Raw genomic sequence first — 27,285 nt, 5'->3', positions numbered from 1 at the left:
GTTCTCCCCGTGTGTGCGTGGGTTTTCGCCGGCTACTCCGGTTTCCTCCCACATTCCAAAAACATGCATATTAGGTTAATTGGAGACTCTAAATTGTCCATAGGTATGAATGTGAGCGTGAATAATTGTTTGTCTATATGTGCCATGCGATTGGCTGGCGACTAGTCCAGGGTGGAACCCGCCTCTCACCCGAAGTCAGCATACCCCCGCAAACCTAATGATAACGATAAGCGGCTTAGAAAAAAGATGGATGGATGTGGTGATGCATCAGAAGTACCCAGTATTGTATGTCAATGTATGTCAATGGAGTGTAAAATAAATTCCACTGAGAAGGCTTAATAGAGAAGATATCGCTTGCACGTATCACTTATTTATCCCTGTTTTAACAGGCCATCACACCCTCCACAACAAGCTGAACTATAATTCGTTTGTTGAAATCTCCAAACGCATCGCAAAAGCCGCCGCCATCATGACGACGCTCCGCAAGAGAGTTTGGGGCGACAACCAGCTGACGGTGAACACCAAGCTCAAAGTGCACCGAGTGTGTGTCCTTAACACTTTGCTGTATGGCAGTGAATCCTGGACCACATATGCCAGACAGGAAAACCGGCTGGAAAGCTTCCACCTTCGCTGCCTACGACGCATCGTATCACATGGCAGGATAAGGTCCCGCAACACTGCAGTGCTAGAGAAAGCAGGCTCCCTCAGGGTGCACCTCATGCTGTGCCAGCGCCGAATGCGTTTGCTTGGGCATGTGTACCACATGGAAAATGGTCGCATCCCCAAGGGCATTCTGTATGGCGAGCTAGCCTTGGGACGCCGTCCAATAGGCCACCCAACGTTACACCTCAAGGATGTCTGCAAAAGAGACATTAAGCTGGCAGACATTGACCCAAACAGTTGGGAACTAGTGGCTGGTGTTCGCAGCTGCTGGCACTGTGCATGAGGGAGTCAGGAGAGGTGAGGAGAAGAGGAACCTTCACCTGAAAAGCAAGAGAGAATGAAGGAAACAGAGTCAGCAGAGCAAGGCCTCTGCACAGCCGTCCGACTTTGTGTGGCACACCTGTGGCAATGACAATTCTGTCATGCCAGAATTGGACTGCTGAGCCACACCAGACGCTGCTCTCAACAAGTCTGATTATTGACCAACCGGGGTGCTACTGAGACAGAAGGATGCCACACATGGTCTTCACAGACTCGTGCGCAACACAATATGCCATTTTATGATGTGGACATGTGGGGCTTACAGTCCGGTGTGGTATATGTACAAATTTGTTTTTCTCTCTAAATTTAGTGGGTGTGACTTAAACAAATTACAGTAACTTAAACTTTGTATACATAATATACTTAAGAATAAACATGCATAATAAACAGATAAATATGTAACAGATGATAATGCCCTATTTGGTAAGAGATTTCAGGATAATGATTGCAGACACTGCGGTTCGGCATTCTTCTTCCTGAAACACTATATGTTTGTAATGTTTCTTAAATGTGATAATGGTAGACACCAAAATTCTCTCTAAGCTGCGCAAATAATGTAAACCATAATACTGTAAACCATTCAGTACCATTTTGCAACGCAAATGCGTGAGTGACAGGCAATAAAAATTGGTAACAACACAATGACGAACACTGTCCAGTCAAGATGAGATCCTGTATTTACTTAGTATACGTATTTATATATGTATATTATTATTATAATTATTTCATTATTGTTACTATGCATATTATATACGTAAATACGTATACAGTATACGTATTTACTGACATAGCCTGTCAATTCATTAACAGCACGTTACATAGTACATGCCACTGTTTTGCAGGTTAGCGTATAGCTACTGGTGCAGCGAAGACAGCTAAATGATGCTTGCTAACCCTGTATTATGGTGACATGAACGGGCAGTGCCACATCCACTCACCAAGCTAAAGTTAAAAAAGGTCTTTTAAGGTGGGCTGGCTGTCGGAGTAAGTGGGAACAGAAGAACAAGAGTTGAATCTGGCTGAGATTTTTTCTTTTTTGAATGAGAATGGCTGCTCTGAAAAGCATGGTGCAAAGCCAAAGTAGCAAGCCATCTTTTATTATGATGGCTCGACTTACTGGATGGAGGAGGTGTTACGCCGAGTTTGCCCGAATGATGCCGAAAGAACGGAAGGTGTTTTTTTTATGTGCTTGAGATTTTTTTTAATTTTACTACTTTATTTAGACAAACGTAAATATATATATCAAATGTGGCATCGCTTTGTAGTAAATTTCCAGAATGAAATAGTGCCAGAACAGGCTGCTGCAAAACAGAAAGGAAATAAGGAAATTAAAGTATACATAAACAAAATAAATAGTAAACAAGAAAAGAAATGAAAAATGAAATGATAAACTAGGTGTTTCCAACAAGATATAGATCTTTAATCCATTGACTGCCAGCCATGTTCAGAGCAGAGAGCTCCATACTGCCAGAGTTTTTGGGCATTTCTGTTGAACTTTCAAGACCCTTTCAAGGCACAATATTGAGTTTTAGGATTACATAAACATTGAAACTATCTAAAGAGACTTTCTTATTTCAACAAAAAAAGAAAAAAAAGATTGTTTGAAGCTTTTTTGTGTCTTTACATATTGGCGGTAGAACATAGGGTAGTTTCAGCAAAAACACCAGATTTTGACCAAAAAACAGAGAAAACTAGCTTTTTCTGCAGAGACGCAAATTCAAGCAGAGTGACGGTGGGGTCTGCTGGATGTGGGGTTGAATCCCTGCTGCTGACTGATCCAGACAGTCCAAGGAATGCTCAGTTCATTTGTGTCGATGCTCAGACACTTAAAAAATTAGAGGGAACATTGGTTGACACCCATTTCCTACATCTCAAATGTACAGCTCCTCCGTGAATTACCACCTTATCGTGGTGGAGGGATTTGAGTGCCCGAATGATCCTAGGAGCTATGTTGTCTGGGGCTGTATGCCCCTGATAGGATCTCCCAAGACAAACAGGTCCTAGGTGACGGGCCAGACCAAGAGTGATTCAGAAGACCCTATGAATAAACACAAGAGGAGGGGCCGCACCTCACCCAGATGTGGAATACCGGGGCCTCACCCTGCAGCCAGGCCCGAGGGAGGGGCTTGCAGGCGAGCGCCTGGTGGTCCGGCCTTCACCTGTGGGGCCTGGCCAGGCCCAGCTAGAAGAAGCCACACGGGACCTCCCCCCCGTAGACCCACCACTTGTGGGGGCAAGCATAAGGGTCCGGTGCAATGTGTTTTGGGTGGCGGTCGAGGGGTCTTGGTGGCTAAAACTGGTCCTTGGGACATGGAATGCCACTTCTGTGGTGGGGAAGGAACCCGAACCTGTGCGAGAGGTTGATACATTCCGACTAGACATAGTCAGATTCACTTCAACCCACAGTTTGGGTTTTGAAACCAAACTCCTTGAAAGGGGCTTGACCTCAGAGTTGCTGCAGGGGAGAGGAGGCGAGCTGGTGTGGGCTTATTATTAGCCCCCCGGCTCGGTCCCTCTGTGTTGGGGTCATCCCCGGTGAACAAGAGGGTCATTTCCCTGCGCCTTTGGTTTGGGGAAAGGTTCCTGACCGTCATTTGTGCGTACCCGCCAAACGGTAGCTCAGAGTACCCAGACTTCTTGGACTCCATCAGAGCAGGCTGAGCTGTCAACTGATCACCACCTGGTGATCAGTTGGATTAGATGGCGGGGGAGGATGCCGGACAGACCTGGAAGACCCAAACTGGTGACTCTGTCATTCTACTGGAAGACTTCAAAGCCCATGTGGGAAATGACAGTGTGACCTGGAAGGGCGTGATTGAACCCGTGCAGTGTGATGTTAATGGATTTCTGTGCGAACCACAGTTGTCCATAACAAACACCATGTTCGAACATAAAGTGCACTTGGCACCAGGACACCCGAGGCCGCAGGTCTATGATTGACTTTGTAATCGTATCATCAGACCTGCGTCAGCATGTTCTGGTCACAGGGGTGAAGAGAGGGGCTCAGCTGTCAACTGATTCCTACCTGGTGATAAGTTGGATTAGATGGCGGGGGAGGATGTCGAACAGAGATGGGAGACCCAAATGTGTAGTGAGGGTGTGCTGGGAACGTCTGGCAGAGTCTCCCGTTCAACGAGTATTCAACTCTCACCTCCGGCAGAGCTTCGCCTGCATCCCAGGGGAGGACAAGGATGTGGAGTTTGAATGGGCCGTACTTTGAGCTTCCATTGCTGAGGCCGAGTTGACCTGCGGCCGCAAGGTGGTTGGTGCCAGTCGTGGCGGCAAACCCCATACCTGATGGTGGACACCAGGGGTCAGGGCTGCCGTCAAGCTGAAGAAGGAGTCCTATCGAGCATGGATGGCTTGTGGGACTCCTGAACCAGCGGACAGGTACCTGCAGGCCAGGTGGCACGCGGCTTCGGCGGTGGTCTAGGCAAAAACTCGGGTGTGGGAGGAGTTTGGTGAGGCCATGGAGCACGCCTTTCGGTTGGCCTCGAAGGAGTTCAAGTATCTCGAGGTCTTGTTCACGAGTGACGGAAGGTTGGAGCCTGAGGTCGATAAGCGGATCGACCAACATCTGCAGTAATGCGGTGGATGTACCAGACCGTCATAGTGAAGAGAGAGCTGAGCCGGAAGGCAAAGCTCTCGATTTACTGGTCGATCTACGCTCCCACCCTCACCTATGGTCATGAGCTTTGGGTCATGACAGAAAGAACGACATCGCGGATACAAGCGCCTGAAATGAGTTTCCTTTATAGGGTGGCTGGACTCACCCTAAGAGATAGGGTGAGGAGCTCAGTCATCAAGGAGGGGCTCAGAGGGGAGCCGCTGCTCTTTCAAATTGAGAGGAGCCAGTTGAGGTGGCTTGGGCATCCCCGACACCTCCCTGGTGAGGTGTTCCGGGCATGCCCAGCCGGGAGAAGGCCCCGGGGCAGACCTAGGACATGCTGGCGGGATTATATCTCACAGCTGGCCTGGGAACGCCTTAGTGTCTTCCCGGTGGAGCTGGTGGAGGTGGCCGAGGACTGGAAGTCTGGGATGGAAGGATGGACGAATGTACAGTACTTGTATTTCCTTACTCTGTGAAGTAATCAGTGCGATTGTGTATTGTAAAGGTCTTGTAATTGCTTTATTTATTAATTTATTTTTGTTAGTTGTCTCATTCTGAAATCCATGTATTTAGTTGTCTCCTTCTGTAATCCATGTGTTTAGTTAGTTGTCTACTTCTGTGATCATGTTTTTGGTTAGTTGTATCCTTCCGCGATTCCTGTATGTCCAACTTGATTCGATGTGTGCGTGTATTCCATTTTGAGATGTGCTCCATTAGCTTTGTCATTAGTGTTGCTAGGGTTGCTGTCATCTTTAGCTCCTGAATGGTGACACATGATTTTATTTTTTCCTTGTCCACACAGTCAACACACACCTTTTTGAACAAACGTGTACACATTCAATTCATAAAAACTGCTCATGTAAACTGTTTGTCAACTGTTTGCATGTAAAGTAAATTATAATAAACCACGTCATGTCATGCAGGACATTACATCTATTATGTACTGTATGTAAGGATGCATCAGGTTCATAATATTAAATCCGAAATGCCCAATTGGCTATTTACGTTCATACAGGGAAATGAATGCTTTTCTAAACAGTGATCTCTTGTGGATTTACAGTGGAAAGCTTCCCTCCATCCCACAATTCCTTACCATTCCAGTTTTTACGATCCGTGTTCCCTCAAAGATCCTTGTGGTGTTTGCTGAAACAGAAGGGAGCACACTGAATGATGTGTTGTTAAACAAAAAATGACAATTAGATGTCATTTCTTTCAAAAACTTAAGTGAGTCTGTTTGGCATTAGTGTGTATGTACAGTATATGCTCATTCATCCTCAAGAGTAATGAACACACATGGCAAACCAGAATCTAATGAAACAGGCAGTCAAGTGCACACACTTCCCTTTTTGCAGCAGATTTTTTGCATCTTCCCTATATTTAAAAAAAATAAATAAATTCTTTGCCTCTTTCATACTGATGTTATAGATTAGCATAAATGATGTCTTTATAAACAAAGAATGAAGAAACCATCGCTAATTTAATGGCCATATTAAAAAAATGTCACTGTAATCTCAGATGTGTTAAACTATTACTAGTTACTAGTATTTACATGTTTTTGTTAGTTTAACATAAACTACTGCACATTTATAAAAGTTGCAAATAGATACAATTTGCACTGAGACTTAAATTATTTTGAGTGACCATCTACTGTATGCTTTTGCACACATACAGTATGGTGGGAGTCCTCAATAGGCAGCCTGTGGGCCACATCCGGGCCGCCAATCATCCAAATAATGTAAACCATTCAGTTTAACTCGAGAAGTGCTTGTTCATGCCGTACTTCCTCCGCTTTGCCGGGGGCGACTGTGAGGCATATGCTTCACAATGAAGCAGCAGACGAAGAAGATGTCTCTACAAAAAAAGAAAAGTAACCACTACAAATTGGACTTTTAACAAAGACTGGGCAACAAAATATGCATTTACTCAAAATGCAGTGGGGAAGCTGATGACTTTGTAATGAAGTAAACACTGTTCTGAAGGAAAATACCCCGCAGAGGCACTTTCAGGTGAAACATCACAACTTTGACGCAGTCCATTCACCCCCTGATCATTGGTAGGTGGGGTAATCCTGGGTTTTTTAATAATACGTATTGTGGCCTCTGGACTTTAGTGGCTTGCTGCAGTTCAGATATGAGTCTGTTAACACTGACCATGGCTAAAAAAAATACTATATAGACTCAAAAAAAAGTTTTTGAGTTTGATTTTTTATGTATCTGGTGCAGCTATACCTGCCTCATTTTCTGCTGTGGATAATTAGAAGTTAATAAAAAATAAATTAAATAATTGGCAATAATTCAATTCAACATGACAATAAAGATAATGACGCATAATTCATCAATAGTTGTATTCACAGATTCATTAGTATTTAAATCAAACTATGCTGAGTTAATTATTTCCACATCTACACATCCAGTTTGCTATTAAAGATTACAATTAGAAAATAAAACAAAACAATTATTCAAATGACAATACAGCCAAGGTCAAGGCAACACATTAAAAACTTAAGCCATAAAAATATATATATATTTTTAATTCACCATAAAATAATAGCAACAATAAAAAATGTGTGAAAAAAAACATTTCAGGAGTGTACTTCAGGGCATGCACAGCACATTTTTATTTTACACTTTGCATGGCACTGGCCGACACAAATGCAATGACAACTTTTATTGAATGCATATGCATCCTTTTGCTGAATTATTTCATCTAGAATTTGGATAATAAAGATGAAAAATGTAGTTTTGCATGCCACTTCAGACGCAGTCTGCCGCAATGGACGCCACTCATTGCTTCAGGCTGAGAGGATTTTGATGTCAGATGACTGATGTCATGGGACATCTACATCTGGGTAACAGTATCGTTCGATTCACAGTGCTATCAAACTGAGACGACTGTATCGAACGGTTCGATACAGATACATGTACTGTTGCAGAATATTATTTTATTTCATTTTAATTCAGTTTTTGTGAGACAAACCATTTAAAATATGTATTAGTTGCCCGGCGGACGTAATGGAGTTGGACCACTACGAGCAGCATCTTATTTGGCAAGGAAGACTGGCGAGCTATAAGATCCACCCACAAACTTTAAGACACCATTTGGGAACACTTTGGTTTCAGTATAAAATACAAAGATTTAAATCAAAAAGTGGAAAAGACAATGTCATGGTGAATGTTTTTTTTAAATTATTATTTAACAGTTACATAAATATATACAACAAAAGGTGGCGAGAAATATCTCTATATTGAATAAAGCAAAATATGTTCTTGAGCAAAAATCACTCCACACTCTGTACTGTTCCTTAGTATTAGCATATTTAATGTATTGTGTGGAGATATGGGGAAATAATTACAAAAGCAATCTTCACTCACTCACTGTACTGCAAAAAAGATCGGTGAGGATCATTCATAATGCCAAGTATAGAGAACATACAAACCCTTTATTTTTAAAATCACAGATATTAAAATTTGCAGATTTAGTATTCTTTCATACCGGTAGAATGCATAAAGTTAATAATAACTTGTTACCCAAAAACCTCATACAGTATTTTTCAATCAGAGAGGAGAAATACGGTCTTAGAGGAAAATTAAACTTGAAACATTTATACGCGAGAACTACGTTGAAAGCCCACAGCATTTCCATATGTGGAATTAAATTATGGAACGGATTGAGTAAGGAACTCAAACAAAGTACAGAGATGAGTAAATTTAAAAAACATTATCAGCAGTTGGTGTTTACTAAATACAAGGCAGAAGAGTCTTGATCATCACTGATTGTTCTTTCAGGTTCGTTTTTTTTTAAGTTTTGTTTTTTTTAATTTATATTTATTTTAAATTTATTTTTTATATATACTTTTTTGTGTCTTCTTACTGTTATTTATGATGTATTATTATTCTGATTATCATAGAAAACATGACATGGAATGAACAACAGGTGCTGTACTAGATGTGGAATGGATGGTGGGTAGGATTAAATAAGCTTTGCTTCTTCCTACTCCTTTTGGACATGTGGAACTGTGAAAGAATGATTCATGAGATGTATTCCATTGTAACCTTCATGTTCAAATAAACTACACCAAACCAAACCAAACATTATTTGACATTTTTTGGAATTGTTTTGTATTGACCTTTTTTTTTAACTTAACACAAGGATTTTTTGCGCTACATTTTAAAAGATTACACAGTCCAAAATGGCGTTTTTTTTAGTTTTTCCGTTGTAATAACTGGCATCGGTCAAGGACTGTACATGAAACTGTACATGCATATTTTTTGTTAATACATTTAGAAACAAATTTTAAGATGGATGGCATGCTGTCATTTTCTGCCATGCTCATAAATGTTACTGTACACTGGAAATATTGCACTGAAGTTTGATTTGAAGAAAAATGTGAATCAAGTAAAAATCGCAATATCTGCCAGAAAAATGGCAATTTGAGTTTTTCCTGTGTGGTTTTCAGCCCTACAGCAGATATCTGTGAACTGAAGCGCAAGCGACTAGAATAGTGCAGCAACTATGAACTCACATATCTCTATCGCCGCGGAAATTCAAACCCAGGTCTTCCCGATCTCCTGACTGTGTGGCCAACATGCTAACCACTAAGCCACTGTGCGGCCCCGCAGGTAGATATTGTAAATATATATCCCACATACCTCTTATCTTGTCCTGAACCTCCAATCCATGAGTTTGAAAGGCTTACAGTTCGACTTAACTTTTCTGTATACAAATGAAAATACACCTGATATACACCTGGGTTCGAATCTCCGCGTGGCCATCTCTGTGTGGAGTTTGCATGTTCTCCCCGTGCGTGCGTGGGTTGTCTCCGGGTACTCGGGTTTCCTCCCATGTTAGGTTAATTGGCAACTCTAAATTGTCCATAGGTATGAATGTGAGTGTGAATGGTTTTTTGTCTATATGTGCCATGCAATTGGCTGGCGACCAGTCCAGGATGTACCCCGCCTCATGCCCAAAGTCAGGTGAGATAGGCTTCAGCATACCCCAGCGACCCTAATTGGGATAAGCGGCACAGAAAATGGATGGATGTAGGGAATATCTATCTGCAGATGAAAGTTCATTCAAATCTGATGATGCGAAATATGTTAATTTTGCCCTGGAATTACTGTGTAACTGCAATTTGTAGTCTGCCGTGTGTAGTGAGCCCTACATGAAATGACACTCGGTTTTCTTCCCTGGACTTTTGGATTATCAAAAAAATTTAACTGGCTCCTGACTTTTAAAATAAATGTCACAGCCCAAGTTATTTTTATTTTGTAGTACGGTTCGCATCTAAAAAAAAACACTCATTAGTTGGGACACTCATATGCCACGGTACCATTGTATTAATGACAATTAAAGATATACTTGCAGTGCACTGGTAACTTCTCTCTTCTTCCCGGCTACGTACTTCATGACAACTCGACTCACAGCGACACAAATAACTTTGGTCTTATAGAGAGAGGCATCTGCCAGGGCTGTGAAGCTAAACTTACCAGTGAAAATATCATTTTCTTTGCCCATTTCTGCTCAATATTTGTTCCCTCTTCTGGCTTCACATCAGCTCAGTTTCCTCAGACTACGGTTAGGGCCAAGGGTCAAACAGGACGTTCGAACGTTAATTTCTCGTCAAAAAAATTAGTGCCGTTAAGGAAAGACACTTCTGTTATCGCTGACAGCCCTAATATATGTGTATATAAATATATAAATATAAGGGCTGTAAAATTTTTGTGTGTAATTAACGCATACGTATCATGGCAAGCCACGCCTCTGATATGACAACAGAAGGCGGCACGATGTAGCACCCCCACATAGTCACACAGAATATGCCGCTCTTTTATAACTGCCTCTCTTTTATAACTTAATTCTGATCTAAACACATCTACAGCAGTGCAATTCAAACACTAGCCTCTCATCCCTTCGTCATTGAAACAACATTTCTTCATTGTCACTAGATGGCCGCAAGATGCATTCATGGACACTCCGAACATCACATTGTCTTTATTATGCACGCATGTGTGGTCTAAATAAACAAAAGAATAAAGAAAAAAAACAACTGGGTATTCTTATCACTCACTTTCTAACTCTTAACGTGGAAGTAGAATTTGCTACATTTAAGTACTATATGCTTGGAAATCCTAGAAAATACATCTCATACATACATACATACTCAAAACATGTGAATTAAACTTAAATGGTGTGGTGTCTTTGAGCGCAACCCGTCATTGCACATAATAACTACGTTAAATTCTGATTCAAATGCTCTGCTACTATTAAAGAAACAAGATTTAGGTCAATGGATTTTCACACGTGTGCTGTCTTTCAGCTTGATTAAAATTTTCAGTAAATTGAAAGCTGTTAATACTTAATACAGTATATACAAATGTATATAATCCTGTCCTGTCATTTATCTTTCTTTCAATAAAAAACAGTAAAAATTGGCATATTTCAGACATAGTTGCAAATGGTGATTAATCATGATTAATTAATGATTAAAAATGATTTCATTTTGCACATTTGGATCTTAATGAGGTTTTAAATGGAGCTACAATATGCAAAACCAGGAAGGGGGAGTGAGACAAAAAGCACTTAGAAAAAGTAATTTATTGAAAACAACAATTAAACTGAAATAGGCTGTTTATCAGCTGATCAAAAGTTTAAGACCATCGCTAAAAAAAAAATAACAAAAAACTCTCCAAACCAGAACAAAACATTTTCTCAGTAGGACTCAGTAATGAGTAGCTCCACCGTTCTTGTTAATCACTTCAAACATTTGTTTGGGCATGCTTGATACAAGTGTTTCCAGGAGGCTAGTGGGAACATTGCTCCAAGTGGTGAAGATGGCTTCATGAAGGGCATCAACTGTCTGGAACTGATGGCCATTTTCCCAAATGTTCTCTATGGGATTTAAATGAGGGGAACATGCAGGATGGTCCAAAAGAGTGATGTTATTCTCCCTGAAGAAGTCCTTGGTCAAGCGAGCATTGTGAACTGCAGCGTTGTCCTGTTGAAAAACCCAGCTGTTACCACACAAATGAGGGCCCTCAGTCATGAGGGATGCCTGCTGCAACATCTGCATGTAAGCAGGTGCTGTTTGACAACCCTGCACCACTTGAAGCTCCAGTGTTCCACTGAATGAAAAAGCACCCCAGACCATGATGGACCCCCTCCACTGTGCCGGGTAGAAAACATCTCAGGTGGGATCTCCTTGTCATACCAGTAATGTTGGAAGCCATCTGGACCGTCAAGGTTACATTTTTTCTCATCAGAGAATAAAACCTTTTTTCACCTTTCAATGTCCCATGTTTGATGCTCCCAGGCAAAGTCTAAACAGGCAGTTTTGTGGCGTTGAAGGAGACGAGGTCTTTGAATTCGTTTTTTGTTTTTTAAACTCTTGCCGTCTGATGGTTATTGCGCTGTAGTCGGCACCAGTAAGGGCCTTAATTTGGGTGGAAGACCGCCCTGTGTCTTGATGGACAGCCACTTGGATCCTCCGACTCAGCGCAGGTGGGATTTTTTTTGGGTCTACCACTTGACTTTTTTGTTCTATAATGCTCAGGATCTTTTAAAAAAAAAAGTAGTATGTCTGTCTCTAACTGTCTTACTGCACCCAACCTCAGCAGCAATGGCACGCTGCGAGAGGCCTTGCTTATGCAGCTCGACAATCCGACCACATTCAAAAAGAGAAAGCTTCTTAGCTTTAGCCATCAGGAGGGCATGACAGTGTGAATGCCTGACAGAAAATGAAAATTTTGAGAAGATTTTGGCTTTTAAAGCCCTGTGGTTTTGATCAGGTGATAAATAACCTATTTCATTTGTTGTTGTTGTTGTTTAAATTAAAAGTTCCAAATGTTTTTTGTCTCACTTCCCCTTCTTGCTTTTGCATATTGTAGGTCTACTTAAAACCTCATTAAGATCCAAATGTGCAAAATGCAAATTCTAGCAATTTTCCAACTGGTCTTAAGATTTTGCTCAGGAGTGTATACACATACATACAGTATATACAGATACATATATACACATAGATGTATTACGTTGCTGTGTGATGTGTTTTTTTTAGCTCTTTCTTTGAAGACACCGTGAGTAAGAATCATATGTGGAATGGTACCACCCCCGTAATTTCTATGGAGCCGGTAAGGTCATTGTGAGCTCTGTTGTTGCGCTGCTTGCTAAATGCTTATGAGTGGCACATTATTAACTACATGATCCATGTTGGTGCCAAAAGCTCTATATCGGTTTACAATGTGGATAAAAAAAAATAAAAATACCGATGTTGGCCGATATCACATTTTTATGCCAATATTGGGCCGATAATTATCGGTGGCTGATATTATCGGACAGCCCTAATACATATAACAAAAATTCTGTCTCTTAGACAGTGTTGTATACTGATTCCTGCTCAGAGAAGCTCAATCTAACAGAGATGGTGGTAAAACATAACATGCCACCAGTTGGAGACTACTTGACGAGTATGTGTGTGTGTGTGTTGGTGTGCGTGTGTGTGTTGCTGCACTGGCGTGCTACCTCTGAAGAGCATGCTTTGACTGAAATCACTTCGCATGTCATTGGTGCAGACAGCCTGAACCCGAAAGAGGTACAACACATCCGGTGAGACGGGGGAGATGACAGCCTCCTGTGTGACACAGACACACAAAAAATTATGTTAAAATCAACTAATGGGTGGTCTGGAGCGCAACAACACATTACGTCCATCCATTTTCTATGCCGCTTATCCTCACTAGGGTCGCAGGTATGCTGGAGCCCATCCCAGCTGCTTCGGGCGAGAGGCGGGGTACACCCTGGACTGGCCGCCAGTCAATCGCAGCAAACATATAGACAAACAACCTTTCACATTCACATTCATACCTATGGACAATTTAGAGTCGGCAATTAACCTAACATTGCATGGTTTTGGAATGTGGGAGGAAGAAAACCCGGAGAAAACCTATGCACAGGGAGAACATGCAGACTCCACACAGAGATGCCCAACGGAGATTCGAACCCAGATCTTCCCAATCTTCTGGCTGTGTGGCCAACATGCTCACCACTAGTCCACCGTGCGGCCCCCAACACATTACATCTTCCCACCAGTTCTGAAAGCATATTTTTTGCACCAACATCCAACTTGGAATTTAGGAGTAGTTGATAGAAGCGTTTTTAGCATGTTTCTGAATTCTTTGATGTACAAGGTATTTCTTTTTAAGCCAACTCGATACTTCATGGAAGTCCTTTCAGAGTATTGTTTGATAAATCTTGCCAATTGTATGTAATTTTTACTATGTCAAAATTAGTTCTATGGAAGATAATTATGCAGTAGGCTACTGCAGACTGCTTTACATAGTAGTGTTGGTCGTGGCCAGCACGTAGAGGGAGTAGGGTGTCAGAGGGGTTGCAAGTGTGTAGTACTTAGGGTGCAAGTGATTGGTGACACATACATGCTTGCCGCTGGGTCTTTGTTGGTAGCTTTTAAATTGTGACTGCGGCATGCGACTCGTGCGAGCTTCATGTAAGGCTGTCGTATGTTTCACTCACTGGGGATGTACCGTGTGTGCGCTTCGTACGAGGCTCGTCAAGCCCACTCACTTCCATTGCAAGATGGGCGTACTTTGCATCCTACGGCACCTACGGCTGTCGTGACCGGGGGAACCAGAGTGTGGCAATGTACACAATGTACTTTTAAACTTGCGACACACACACTCCTCCTCTGCCTTGCAACCTGGCTGCGTGCAAGGTTTTCCTGCATGCACGCAGAAAATCATTTGCATCCCAATTTTCTTCCTACGGGCTTTTGGGGCTGTCTGCGGGTTTGAAAATCCATGCGGGAAATGTGCCAGCAAGTAGGATGTCGGGATGTAACTCCCCCTTTAGTTAAGTTTAAAAAATAGATTTGGGTCAGGTAAAAACAGATGCATAATTAGTAATATTCGCGATGATTTTGTATGTTCTTCCATCACGTTTGTTGCGCATTTGGATGCGCTTTTGGTGCAGGAAGAAAGAAAAGGTATACACACTTGAAAAACAGAAGTAACTGCAGGCAATGAAACATTACACTGGCTTCCTATTAGTCACATGGTTGGGGGGTGGGGGGGCGGGAGGGGGATTACACAGGGCCATGCCTTTGAAAGGTCTCCAGCTCTTGATGTTTTGTTATGTTGTATCATCTATAGCAGGGGTGCTCACACAGGGGTGCTGACCCAATCCCACAGATCTTCCTTCTACTGTAAATATGGAAAATATACTGTATATATACTGCTCAAAAAAAATAGAGGAACACTTCAAAAACACATCAGATCTAAACTGGGGGAAAAATGATCTTGAATATCTTTCCTGACAATAATTGGGTGACGTATTAGTAACAAAATGATGCCACATAATTTGATAGAAATGAAAATGATCACCCTATAGAGGGGGGAAATCAAAGACACCCCAAAAATGAAAGTTAAAAAATGATGTAGCACACTGGTCCATTTTGCTAAAATGTCATTGTAGCAACTCAAAATGATTCTCAGTAGTTTGTGTGGCCCCCACGTGCTTGTACGCATGCCTGACAACGTCGGGGTATGCTCCTAATGAGACTACGGATGGTGTCCTGGGGGATCTCCTCCCAGATATGGACCAGGGCATCAATGAGCTCCTGGACAGTCTGCGGAGCAACCTGGCGGCGCTGGATGGACCTAAACATAATGTCCCAGAGGTGTTCTATTGGGTTTAGGTCAGGTGAACGTGGGGGCCAGTCAATGGTATCAATTCCTTCATCCTCCAGGAACTACCTGCATACACTAGTCACATGAGGTCAGGCATTGTCGTGGACCAGGAGGAACCCAGGTCCCACTGCACCAGCGTAGGTTCTGACAATGGGTCCAAGGATTTCATCCCGATACATAATAGCAGTCAGGGTGCCGTTATCTAACCTGTAGAGGCCTGTGCATCCTTCCAGACCAGGCCTCCCCAGACCATCACCGACCCACCACCAAACCGGTCATGCTGAATGATGTTGCAGGCAGCATAACGTTCTCCACGGCATCTCCAGACCCTTTCACGTCTGTCGCATGTGCTCAGGTTGAACTTGCTCTCATCAGGGAAGAGCACAGGGCACCAGTGGTGTAGTTGCCAATTCTGGTGGTCTATGGCAAATGCCAAACGAGCTCTACGGTGCTGGGCAGTGAGCACAGGGCCCACTACAGGACGTCGGGCCCTCAGGCCACCCTCATGGAGCCTGTTTCTGATTGTTTGGTCAGAAACATTCACACCAGTGGCCTGCTGGAGGTCATTTTGTAGGACTCTGGCAGTGCTCATCCTGCTCCTCCTTGCACAAAGGAGCAGATACCGATCCTGCTGAGGGTTGAAGGGTCTTCTATGGCCCTGTCCAGCTCTCCTGGAGTAACCACCTGTCTCCTGGAATCTCCTCCATGCAGGTACCGCAGTGATGCCCTGGTCCAGATCTGGGAGGAGATCCCCCAGGACACCATCCGTAGTCTCATTAGGAGCATGCCTCGACATTGTCAGGCATGCGTACAAGCACGTGGGGGCCACATAAACTACTGAGAATCATTTTGAGTTGCTACAATGACATTTTGGCAAAATGGAGCAGTCTGCTGCATAATTTTTTCACTTTCATTTTTGGGGTGTCTTTCATTTCCCCCCTCTATAGGGTGATCATTTTCATTTCTATCAAATGATGTGGCATCATTTTGTTACTAATACATCACCCACTTATTATCAGGAAAGATATTCAAGATCATTTTTCTCCCAGTTTAGATCTGATGTGTTTTCGAAGTGTTCCTCTAATTTTTTTGAGCAGTGTATTTACTAATCCTAACCCTAACCCTTTATTTAAAATAATATGAGTAGGTAGTTATGTACGTTATACATGTATATCAGGGGTGCACGCCCTTTTTCAGCATGCAGTCAAAATTATCTACCTTTGTATAAAACATAACATATAAAATCTAACCGGTAAATTTTGAAATACTATTGTAAATATTAATGATTAGTATTTCACATTCACATTTTCAAAGTTTACAAGTCATCAAAGTATTTGATATCATAATTACTGTATACTCAATATGGCAATAAAGAAAATTACACATAATTCCTCAATAGTTGTGTACATAACCTTCGTACTAAAAATATGTCAAAATGGCTACATAACGTTCATTTGACACACAGTTCATGTATTACATTAAGTTATCATTTGCTATTAAACATTACCAAAATACAAGAGTTGAAAATGATTATGCAAAAGACAATGGAGCCGAAGTCACGACAGACAGTTTTTAAGGTGAAATATGAAGATAAACAACACAAACATAAGCATAAGTGGGAAATCCTACCTTGGCAATGTCCTCATTAATTTGCTGCATCACTGTGCCTATTTGTATGGGTATTCCAAACCCTCAGTTTGGGACTAGTGCCAGTTCGCCTTTCTCTCTTGAATCTAGTTTTTCTTATTCCACCCATCAAGTGCAGGGTCTCCCCCTAGGATTTTTTGGACGCTGTGGTGGTGGGCTGCATGGGAGGGCGGACTGCTGCCGCTGAGTCGTTCCGCTGCTGCTTCTGCATTATTTTTTTAATGACAAATGCAATTTTTTATGACTTATTTACTTATTAGCTTATTTATTTAATGGTTGTCAACAACCAGTAGAACATGAACCGAGAACATTGCAAAACTGGTCATTTAATGGCAAAGTTGCTGTGAGCACTTGAACTGAAAGTCTAAAATGTCAAGCCTCGTTTCGTTTACCTGACCTGTTTAGTCAAACTATGTCAACTATGTGACTAGTACAAAAGTACAAAATTTTGTACTTTATTTACAAAGCTCTCGCCACTCAGTGTGCTTATTTGTCATTAAATAGAGGCGTAATTTTTGACTTGTAAAAATACTAAGAGATAAAGCAAATATTTTTGCTGAACTACTCTACATCAATTGGCGAGCTATTGCTAACTTACAATCTACCTGTTGGAGACCCTTGTGATAGCACTGCTATCTTAAAAAAGACTTCGTGGACTTTGTTGAACAACTAGTGTTTTGAAGACAAGCCATAAGTATTATAACAAGAGTGCAAGATTGTTAAGGGACACACAAATTAAGCTAGCATGTACGCCATGAACGTGACAGCCACTTGTAGCTCGCCTGTGGGACAAAAACGAGCTAGCTAGCCGCCGCCAGAGGGGCTGTGAGAGCCAGGCAAACAAAGGCGCCAGAAAGTCAAATGAGATTGAAACTTTAGCGATCACGCATGTTGGCTTATATTGGCTTAGCCTGCAACAAGCTGTCGTCAATTGACTCCACATTTTACACACTATTTTTCATTCTCACAATAATAAGGAAGAAAGTGAACATCAACACAAGACGGGTCGTGTACTTTTATCAGGTCACACAAGCGCAAGTGCCAACAGGGCAGACAGGCGATTCCGGTGCATGTTTATCAAAATAAAGTGCAGTGAAACGTTTTAATGATATTTTTAATTGTTTTCAAACTAACTGTGGTCAATATGTGCGTAAAAAAATAAGCTATATATGTTCTGCCCCTCAAATTAAAATGTGACTTCCATTATTTCTTGTTTTTGGCACCCTCTGGTGGTTGTGTTAATTGTGGTCAGGTGTCTTTTGAATCGGCCATTTAAGATTCAGGAGTTTTACTGTCATATGCACAGTAAAACAGGTAGTTCTGCTATGCAATGAAATTCTTGTTCTGTTCATTCTCCCAAAAAAAAAAAGAAAAACACAAGAAAATGAATAAGAACATCAGAAACATAAATACCAACAAATTAAGCAACAACAACAGAAGAGACATTAATACAAATAAATAAATAAATAAATAAATAAATAAATAGTGCTATGAGTGTGTGCGTGTGTTACGTGCGGCGTGTGTGAGTGCTTCATTGAGAAGCCTGTGGGTAAAAGCTGTTCGCCAGTCTTGTGGTCCTGGACTTCAAACTCCTGTAGCGTCTGCCTGACGGTAGGAGTGTGAATAATGAGTGTTGTGGATGTGTGCTGTCCTTGATGAGGTTGTGTGTTCTTCGTAGGACTCTAGTTTTATAAATGTCTTGCAGTGAGGGCAGGGCTGCCCCAACAATGTTCTGTGAGGTCTTGATCACCCGCTGGAGTGCCTTCCTGTCTCGTGTTGTACAGTTACCGTACCAAACAGTGATGGTAAGGACACTTTCGATAGTGCATCTGTAGAAGCAACTCAGGATTTTAGTGGACATGCCAAATTTCCTCAGTCTTCTCAGGAAGTACAGTCTCCTTTGGGACTTCTTGATAACTTGTTGGCTATTGTGAGACCAGGTGAGGTCCTTGCTGATGTATGTGCCAAGAAACGTGAAGGTTTTCACCCTCTCCACCTCAGTCTCATCAATAAACAGGGTTCTATGCGGCTCCTTTTCCATTGTTCTTGTTCAATGATCATCTCTTTAGTCTTATCTGTATTGAGAAGGAGATTGTTATCATGACACCAAGCTATGAGGTCCGCCACCTCTCTTCTGTATGATGTTTCAACACCACCAGTGATCAGGCCGATGACTGTAGTGTCATCCGCAAATTTAATGATGCTGGTGTTGTTCTGGGAGGCCACGCAATCATAGGTGAAGACCATGTAGAGGCGCGGACTCAGCACACACCCCTGTGGGGTTCCAGTGCTCACAATTCTTGAGCTAGATGTGCGATTGTGGACTCTGACTGACTGGGGCCTGCCTGTGAGAACGTTAAACACCCAGTTACAGAGGGAGGGTGACAGGCCAAGTGTGAGGAGCTTATCTGTGAGTTTGTGGGGGCTGACTGTATTGAATGCAGAGCTATAGTCGATAAATAGCATTCTGACATATGTGTCCTGGCCCTGTAGGTGCGAAAGGGCTGTGTGGATGGCAGTGTTGACTGCATCATCAGTGGACCGGTTCTGGCGGTATGCCAACTGTAGAGGGTCCACAGTGGCCGGGAAGCTCTTTTTGATGTGGGTCATGACTATTCTTTTAAAGCACTTCATAACAATAGGACTGAGTGCTATAGGTCGATAGTCATTTAAGCAGGTCACGTTGCTCTTCTTGGGTACGGGCACTATGGTGGTAGATTTAAAGCAGGTCGGTACAGATGCTTGTGCAAGCGACAGGTTAAATATGTCAGCAAGCACATCAGCTAGCTCTGATGAGCAAACCCAAAGTGCACGGCCTGAGATGCTGTCTGGGCCTGCTGCTTTTCGTGGGTTTGTTCTGTGTGCCCAAGCCCAGCCACCCTCTCTGCTCATCAGGAGTTTGGGTGTCAAAGCGTGCGTAAAACTCATTCAGCTCGTCTGGAAGTGTAGTTTGGCTGTATGTGGCTACGCTATTCCGCTGTCGATACTCTGTGATGTGCTGAAGCCCCGGCCACATGCGCCGAGGGTCTGACGTGGAATAGTAGCCCTCCAGCTTCTGTCTGTACTGTCTTTTGGCCTCTCTTATGGATCTCCTCAGGTCATATCTGGCCTTTTTGTAGTCCTCAACGGTGCCCATGACAAATGTAGACGAACGAGCATGTAGCTTAGCCTTTACATCATAGTTCATCCATGGTTTTTGATTTGGGTATTTTTTGTAATACTTGGTGGTGGTAACAGTCTCTATGCATGTGCTAATTGTAGGCAGTGACAGCAGATGCATATTCATCCAAATCAACAGTACAATCTTCCCTCCCCGCTGCAGTTTTAAACGCATTCCAGTTTGTGCAGTCAAAGCAGTCCTGAAGTACTTGATCAGTTTCTTCATTCCACACTTTAACAGCTGTACTCACAGGGGGAGCTTGCTTGAGGAGTTGTCTGTATGTTGGATAAAGGAATATGGAGATGTGGTCAGCTTTTCCAAAATGGGGTCTTGGAACAGCCTTCAAAGCACCTTTCATGTTGCTGTAGACTTGGTCCAGGATGTTATTTTCCCTTGTGGGAAAGCTTACATGCTGGTAATATTTGTGGAGAACAGTCCTGAGATTGCAGTGGTTGAAATCGCCAGATATAATGAATACAGCGTCCGTGTGTTTGGTCTCTTGTTTATCGATGACGTCATGCAGGAGGCCCAGTGTGTTAGCGGTGTTAGCTCATTGTGGAATCTAGACAGCTTTTAAAAACACAGCGCTGAACTCACGAGGCAAATAAAAAGGTGTGCATTTCACCATCAGCAGCTCAATGTCCGGTGAGCAGTGCTTTTCAATCGTCTGTACGTCTATGCACCACCATTTTGGTTTATGCTGTACATGTTGAAGACAGATGCATTCTATCTCCCTCCATCCTTTTTTGCTTTGCTCTTCAAGAAGCACAAAATGTTTATTTCACTATATACCCTGATCTATAATTGTAACGGATGCCAGCCTGTGAGGCTACGCAAGTGTACATTGGTAAACCTCACTCCCTCTGCCTTAAGAGCTGCGCTGAACACGTGGTCGACAGTCGGGGCTTTTGGCCTTGTGGTCAGCGCTCTCGCCTCCCATTACGAAGGTCCTTTGTGCGAAACAGGGCGGGTTACATACTATTCTGTTGATATTATTGACATCGGATAACGTATTTGTTTGTTTTTTCTCTATTTGTTTGTGACTCATATATGCATGTGTATCCTACCTGAGTGTGCATATGTATTGTTTTTACATCTATGTATTGTTTTTGCATCTAAAGCCAACTCTGTCTCTGGTGCTTTTTTGGGAGAGTGTTTCGCTCGCTGCATACCTGTGTATAGGAACACACAGTGAGGGCAGAAGAGTAAAAAGTTTCCTTGCCAAGAGCATCTATGCTGACGGGAAAACCACATCAATGCTGAGAACAACATGTCGGTTACACCCAAATCCAGCACCCGAAGTGACTTGGAGATCCGATCACAATGCAAAGCATCATCATCAGCAACTTCCCGTTCCAGTAAAGCTAGTATGAACGTCGCCGCGCTAGACACACGAGCAAAAGCTTAAGCTGCACGTGTAAAAGCTGCATATGCAAAATGACAAATAAAGATGACAGTCGAAAAGGCTCGTATGGACGCCACACTGAATGCTTTGAGAGAGGAAGGTGAAGCTGAGGCTGCATTAGCAGCTGCAGAAGTGTTCGAAGCAGCTGCAGACCTAGAAGATGATCAAAAAGGGTCTAACATTTTTGTAACAACTGAGCCATCATTGCAACTTACCTGCGACGATGTCAACAGGCATTTCCATAATCAACGACAAGACACATTCATCCATTTTCTATACCGCTTCTCCTCATTAGGGTCGCGGGGGTATGCTGGAGCCTATCTCAGCTGACCTTGGGCGAGAGGCGGGGTACACCCTGGACTGGTCGCCAGCCAATCGCAGGTCACATATAGACAAACAACCATTCACACTCACATTCATACCTATGGACAATTTAGAGTCGCCAATTACCCGGAGAAAACCCACGCACGGGGAGAACATGCAAACTCCACACATAAATGCCCCAGGGGAGAATCGAACCCAAGTCTTCCCGATCTTCAGACTGTGACCGTGCGGCCCCACGACAAGACACAATTAGTGAAAATATGGACAGCGAGCAAGACGTATTGCCAATGTTCCTCAGGCAACAGATGTGTTGCAGCCTGCACATCCACAGAATGCTGTCACCGCGACCAGTCATGCTCAACATGCTTCACCTCCCCAACAAATTCCACCCCAAAATGGACACCAGCCCATGGGCCACACTCATGTCTACGTCGATGACCGCATCCCCCTACCACGCAATAGCAACAAACGTGATCAACCACAGAGGACGTCAAGCACTTCTGCTGACGTGTCTGATCTTGTCACCCATTTGGCTCGTTGTGACCTAATCCTATCAGGGCTAGAGATATTTGACAATCGTCCAGAAAATTATTTGTCTTGGAAAACTAGCTTCTGTGATGCAATTGATGGGTTGGACCTCAAACCCATTGAAGAACTTGATCTACTTTCCAAGTGGCTTAGTGGGGAAGCACTGCAACACATGAAGAGGATCAGAGCAGTCCATGTCAATCACCCAGCTAATGGTTTGAAGATGGTGTGAATAGGTTGGGATAGGAGTTATGGTTCTCCCGAAGCTATTGAAGCATCCCTTTTCATGAGATTGGAGAACTTCCCAAGAATCCAGAATAAAGAATACCCGCGCCTACAAGAATTAGCAGATCTGCTCCTTGAAGTTGAAGCAGCCAAGTGCGATGGCTACCTACCTGGCCTTAGCTTTCTTGATACAGCTCGAGGAGTGAACCCCATTGTGGAGAAGCTCCCATACAATCTCCAAGAGCAATGGGTAACCTGTGGTTCTAGATACAAGAGGGAGTATACAGTTCCATACTCACCATTTACAGTTTTTGCCAACTTCGTGAGGGATCAAGCTGAAATGAGAACAGACCCAAGCTTTGCTCTCCAAATCTCTAACAGCACGTATCAAAGAGCTGAACGCCCTCAAGCAAAGTGGACAATCAAGACCCCTGTCTCAGTCAACAAAGTACAAATTCTCAACTCATCCCCAGACGAAGATGAGAAATCTCAAGAAAACCCATCCAAACAGTGCCCTATTCACCAAAAACCACACCCCTAAGTATGTAGGGCTTTCAGGGGAAAAAACACTGCAGGAAAGGAAATAATTTCTTAAAGAGCATTTTAATATGCTTTAGATGCTGCACTTCGACAACCCATCAATCCAAGAACTGTAGAGCTGACATACGTTGTTCAGAATGCGACAGCAACTCTCATGTTTCAGCCCTTTATGCTGGCCCACCCTCTTGGGCAGCTAAGGAGTCAATCTCATCTACCACAGAGCATGGCGGGGAGCAGTGTGCAGAGGCGCTGGAGGTTGCCACTTCAAGTTGCACAGAGATCTGTGGAGAGAACTTTCAAGGCAGAGCTCACAAACCAAACGTGAATGCCTGCAAGACTAACATCTTGGAAAACGGACGACCCAGTCTTTTCGAACAATGTGGGAGTAGCATGCATGTGAAGGAGAAGTTCATAAGTGAACCACATAAAGCTCTTCGTGAAAACCTGGGCAAATACATCTTCAGTCATTCACTTGATGATGATAAACTTGCACCTTCAGTCGAAGATGAAACTTTCCTTTGCATCATGAATAAAGAGTTCACTAAGGACAGCTCCAACAGTTGGGTGGCTCCTCTCCCATTCCGTAGTCCCAGACAGCGTCTGCCCAACAATAGGCAACAAGCACTCAATCACCTGATGCTCCTCCGCCGAACTCTGCTAAAGAAGTCTGAGATGAAGGACCACTTCGTGGACTTCATGAAAAAGATCTTCAGCAATGATCATGCTGAAGTTGCACCTGCACTGGACAAAGATCAAGAGTGTTGGTACCTGCCAAACTTTGGAATCTATCACCCCAAAAAGCCGAAACAAATAAGAGTTGTGTTTGACTCAACCGCACAGTACAACCACATATCTTTGAATGACGTGTTGTTACAAGGTCCAGATCTGAACAACAGTCTGATTGAAGTCCTCCTCTGGTTCAGAAGTGAACCAGTTGCTGTCATGTCCGACATTCAGCAAATGTTCCACAGCTTTGTGGTCAGAGAAGATCATCGCGACTACCTTAGGTTCATGTAGTTCAGTGACCATGATCTTGATGGTGAATTGGTGGAGTTCCGCATGAAGGTCCATGTTTTTGGCAACCGCCCTTCACCAGCTATTGCAATTTATGGGTTGAAGAGGACTGCAATCGATGGCGAGCAAAAGTTTGGTGCAGAAGCCTGATGCTTTGTGGAACATCACTTCTATGTGGACGATGGGTTGAAATCATTTCCCAGTGCAGAGCAGGCAATTGATGTGCTGAAGAGAACACAAGATATGTTAGCACAGTCGAACCTCAAGCTCAACAAAATCAGCTCTAATGTGTCTGAAGTTATGAAGGCTTTCCCAGGGGAAGACCTAGCTAAAGGCCTCCGAGACCTTGACATTGGTCATGATTCTCCACCACTGCAACAGAGTCTGGGTCTTGGATGGGATCTGCTCACAGACACTTTCACTTTTCCTGTGGCATCTGGTGAAAAACCATTCACACGATGCGGTGTGCTGTCGACTATCAACAGTTTGTTCGACCCTCTCGGATTTTCTGCAGCTGTCAGCGAACTTACCACTGACATCTGTGAATGGGATGCCCCGCTACCTAAGAAGAAACAAGAAGAGTGGTTAAAATGGAAAAACTCGCTACAAGAGCTTCAAGATTTGAAGATTCAGAGAATGTATACGTCACTGTCTTTCTCAATGGCACAGAAGAAAGAGATCTGTGTTTTCTGCAATGCATCCACTAATGTGATTGCTGCTGTTGCATACCTCAGAATGGTGACTGCTGAGGGACGAAGTGAAGTAGGTTTCATTCTCGGCAAAGCAAAACTAGCCCCAAAACCTGACATCACAGTACCGAGACTTGAGTTTTGTGCCGCAGTGCTAGCAGTGGAGCTGAGTGAGGTGATTTTAGAGGAGTTGGACGTCAAAGTGGAAGATGTCAAGTTCTTTTCTGACAGCAAGGTAGTGCTTGGCTACATATCTAATGACTCAAGACGATTTTATGTTTATGTGCATAATCAAGTCCAAAGGATCAGACGATCTACGCAAGTGAGCCAATGGAATTACATTTGCACTGACCAAAACCCTGCTGACCATGCCAATCAGCTAGCTCTCTCACCTTGGTTAACTGGTCCATCTTTCCTCACTCACATCCAAAAGGTTCAGCCTAACGCAGAAGCATTCCAGCTAATCGATCTTGAAAGAGATGTGGAGGTTCGTCCAGCAGTACACGTGTGTTCCACCATACTCTCTGTCAGCAAGCTTGGTGGTGCACGGTTTGAACGTTTCTCGAGTTGGACATCTCTCGTATGAGCTGTGGCACTACTGTCACACGTTGCCCACTCCTTTGTACAAGCGTCTAAGGACAATACTTGCAGTGGCTGGCACATCTGCGACAAGGCTCTTACCAAAGTTCAACGTGAGCAGGGCAAAGTGATGGTGATTCTCAACGTGCAAAGGGAAGTCTACGGTGAGGAAATAAAATGCGTTCAGGCTGGAAAGTCAATTCCCAAGCACAGCCAGCTCAGCAAACTCTGTCCCGTCATGGACTCACAGTGGCTCCTCAGAGTTGGAGGTCGTCTTGCCAAGGCCAAAATTATTTTTGATGAAGCTCATCCCATTTTGGTTCCAGGCAAGCAACATATTGCAACACTGCTGATTAGGCACTTTCACGAAGCAGTTCATCACCAGGGTCGGCTCTTTACAGAAGGAGCTATCGGGCTGCAGGCTTTTGGATAGTTGGGGGAAAGAGAGCTGTGAGCAGTCGGATCCACACCTGTGTAATCTGTCGCAAGTTACGAGGGAAACGAGAAGAGCAGAAAATGGCAGACCTACCTGCCGAACGTCTAAGTGTGGACCCTCCCTTTACCTATGTAGTGTTGGATGTGTTCGGCCCTTGGTCTGTGACTCCACGAGGAACAAGAGGAGGCCAAGCGAACAGCAAGCGATGGGCAGTCATCTTTGTGTGTATGAGTTCAAGGGCAATACACATTGAAGTCTTGGAGTCAATGGACACCTCCTGCTTCATCAATGCCCTCAGGCGTTTCCTCGCAATACGAGGCCCTATGAAACTGTTCAGGTCAGACTGCGGAACCAATTTCGTAGGGGCCTGCAAGGAACTCCAAATTGACTCTGAAGGCTGCAAAAACAAGAAAGTGGAGACTTACCTGCAAGAACAGGAGTGTACATGGCAGTTCAACCCTCCACACGCCTTGCACATGGGCGGCAGCTGGGAGCGTATGATTGGGATCACTCGCCGCATCTTGGATGCCATGCTCTTCAAACATGGAACCGCCAAACTGACACATGAAGTTCTTGTGACTCTTATGGCCGAGGTCACAGCAATAGTTAATGCAAGGCCTTTGACTTCAGTACCAACAGATGCCGAGAATCCAATCATTCTCACTCCCGCAACTCGACTTACTCAGAAAGTGGGGCTGACTCCTGTACCTCCAAGGCCAGTTTGATGACCTTTTCCGACGTCAGTGGAAGCATGTGCAGAGTTTAGCCTACAGCTTCTGAGGCCGCTGGAAACGGGAGTATCTGAGAAGTCTACAAGAACGCCGAAAATGGAGAACTGAAACGCCAAACCTGCAGAAAGGAGATGTAGTCCTTCTTCGAAACAGTCAAGCTAAGAGAAACTGCTGGCCTGTCGGATTGGTGACGGACACCTTTCCAAGCGATGATGGGAGGGTGAGGAAGATCCAAGTGAAGATCATCAAGGATGGTTCTTCTATCCACATCTACTCCAGTGATAACCTAGAATTATTTGATGTGTTTGATCTGATGCCAGACGGGGAGTGTTCTGCCCCTCAAATTATAATGTGACTTCCATTATTTATTGTTTTTGGCACCCTCTGGTGGTTGTGTTAATTGTGGTCAAGTGTCAAGTCAAAGTTGTGAGTTTTGAATGGGCCATTTTGGTTTATGCTGTACATGTTGAAGCCAAATGCATTCTATCTCCCTCCATCCTTTTTTGCTTTGCTCTTCAAGAAGCACAAACTGTAAGTTTATTTCACTATATACCCTGATGTATAATAATCTGTGATATTATGACATACGACATCGGATGACGTATTTGTTTGTTTTTTCTCTATTTGTTTGTGACTCATATATGTGCATGGCTCAGATCAAGGGTACCCTTTGCTGTCTTCAACTTCACTTGAATAGTATTTGAAATTGTTGTTCTAAC

At 43.4% G+C, this 27,285-nt stretch overlaps 1 protein-coding gene across 15 annotated transcripts in view; it reads right to left on the bottom strand.

The window, feature by feature from the left end:
* The window catches only part of LOC129185846 (receptor-type tyrosine-protein phosphatase gamma-like), a 453,526-nt gene that overhangs the window by 75,395 nt on the left and 350,846 nt on the right, over window positions 1–27,285 (bottom strand). For all 15 annotated transcript variants that reach the window (XR_008572146.1, XR_008572147.1, XR_008572145.1 and 12 more), the window contains 2 exons: window positions 13,109–13,217; window positions 5,688–5,737 (listed from right to left, as the gene is read on the bottom strand). Coding sequence is in view for 12 of the 15 variants with exons in the window: in XM_054783372.1 (XP_054639347.1) it covers window positions 5,688–5,737; window positions 13,109–13,217 (159 nt within the window). In the remaining 3 variants the exon portion in view is untranslated. The remainder of the gene's footprint in view (window positions 1–5,687; window positions 5,738–13,108; window positions 13,218–27,285) is intronic.

Source organism: Dunckerocampus dactyliophorus, chromosome 8, assembly GCF_027744805.1.
Source record: "Dunckerocampus dactyliophorus isolate RoL2022-P2 chromosome 8, RoL_Ddac_1.1, whole genome shotgun sequence".
Classification (NCBI taxonomy): Eukaryota; Metazoa; Chordata; class Actinopteri; order Syngnathiformes; family Syngnathidae; genus Dunckerocampus; species Dunckerocampus dactyliophorus.
The sequence above is the reverse complement of the archived record's forward strand: the minus strand, read 5'-3'. Positions and strand labels throughout refer to the sequence as shown.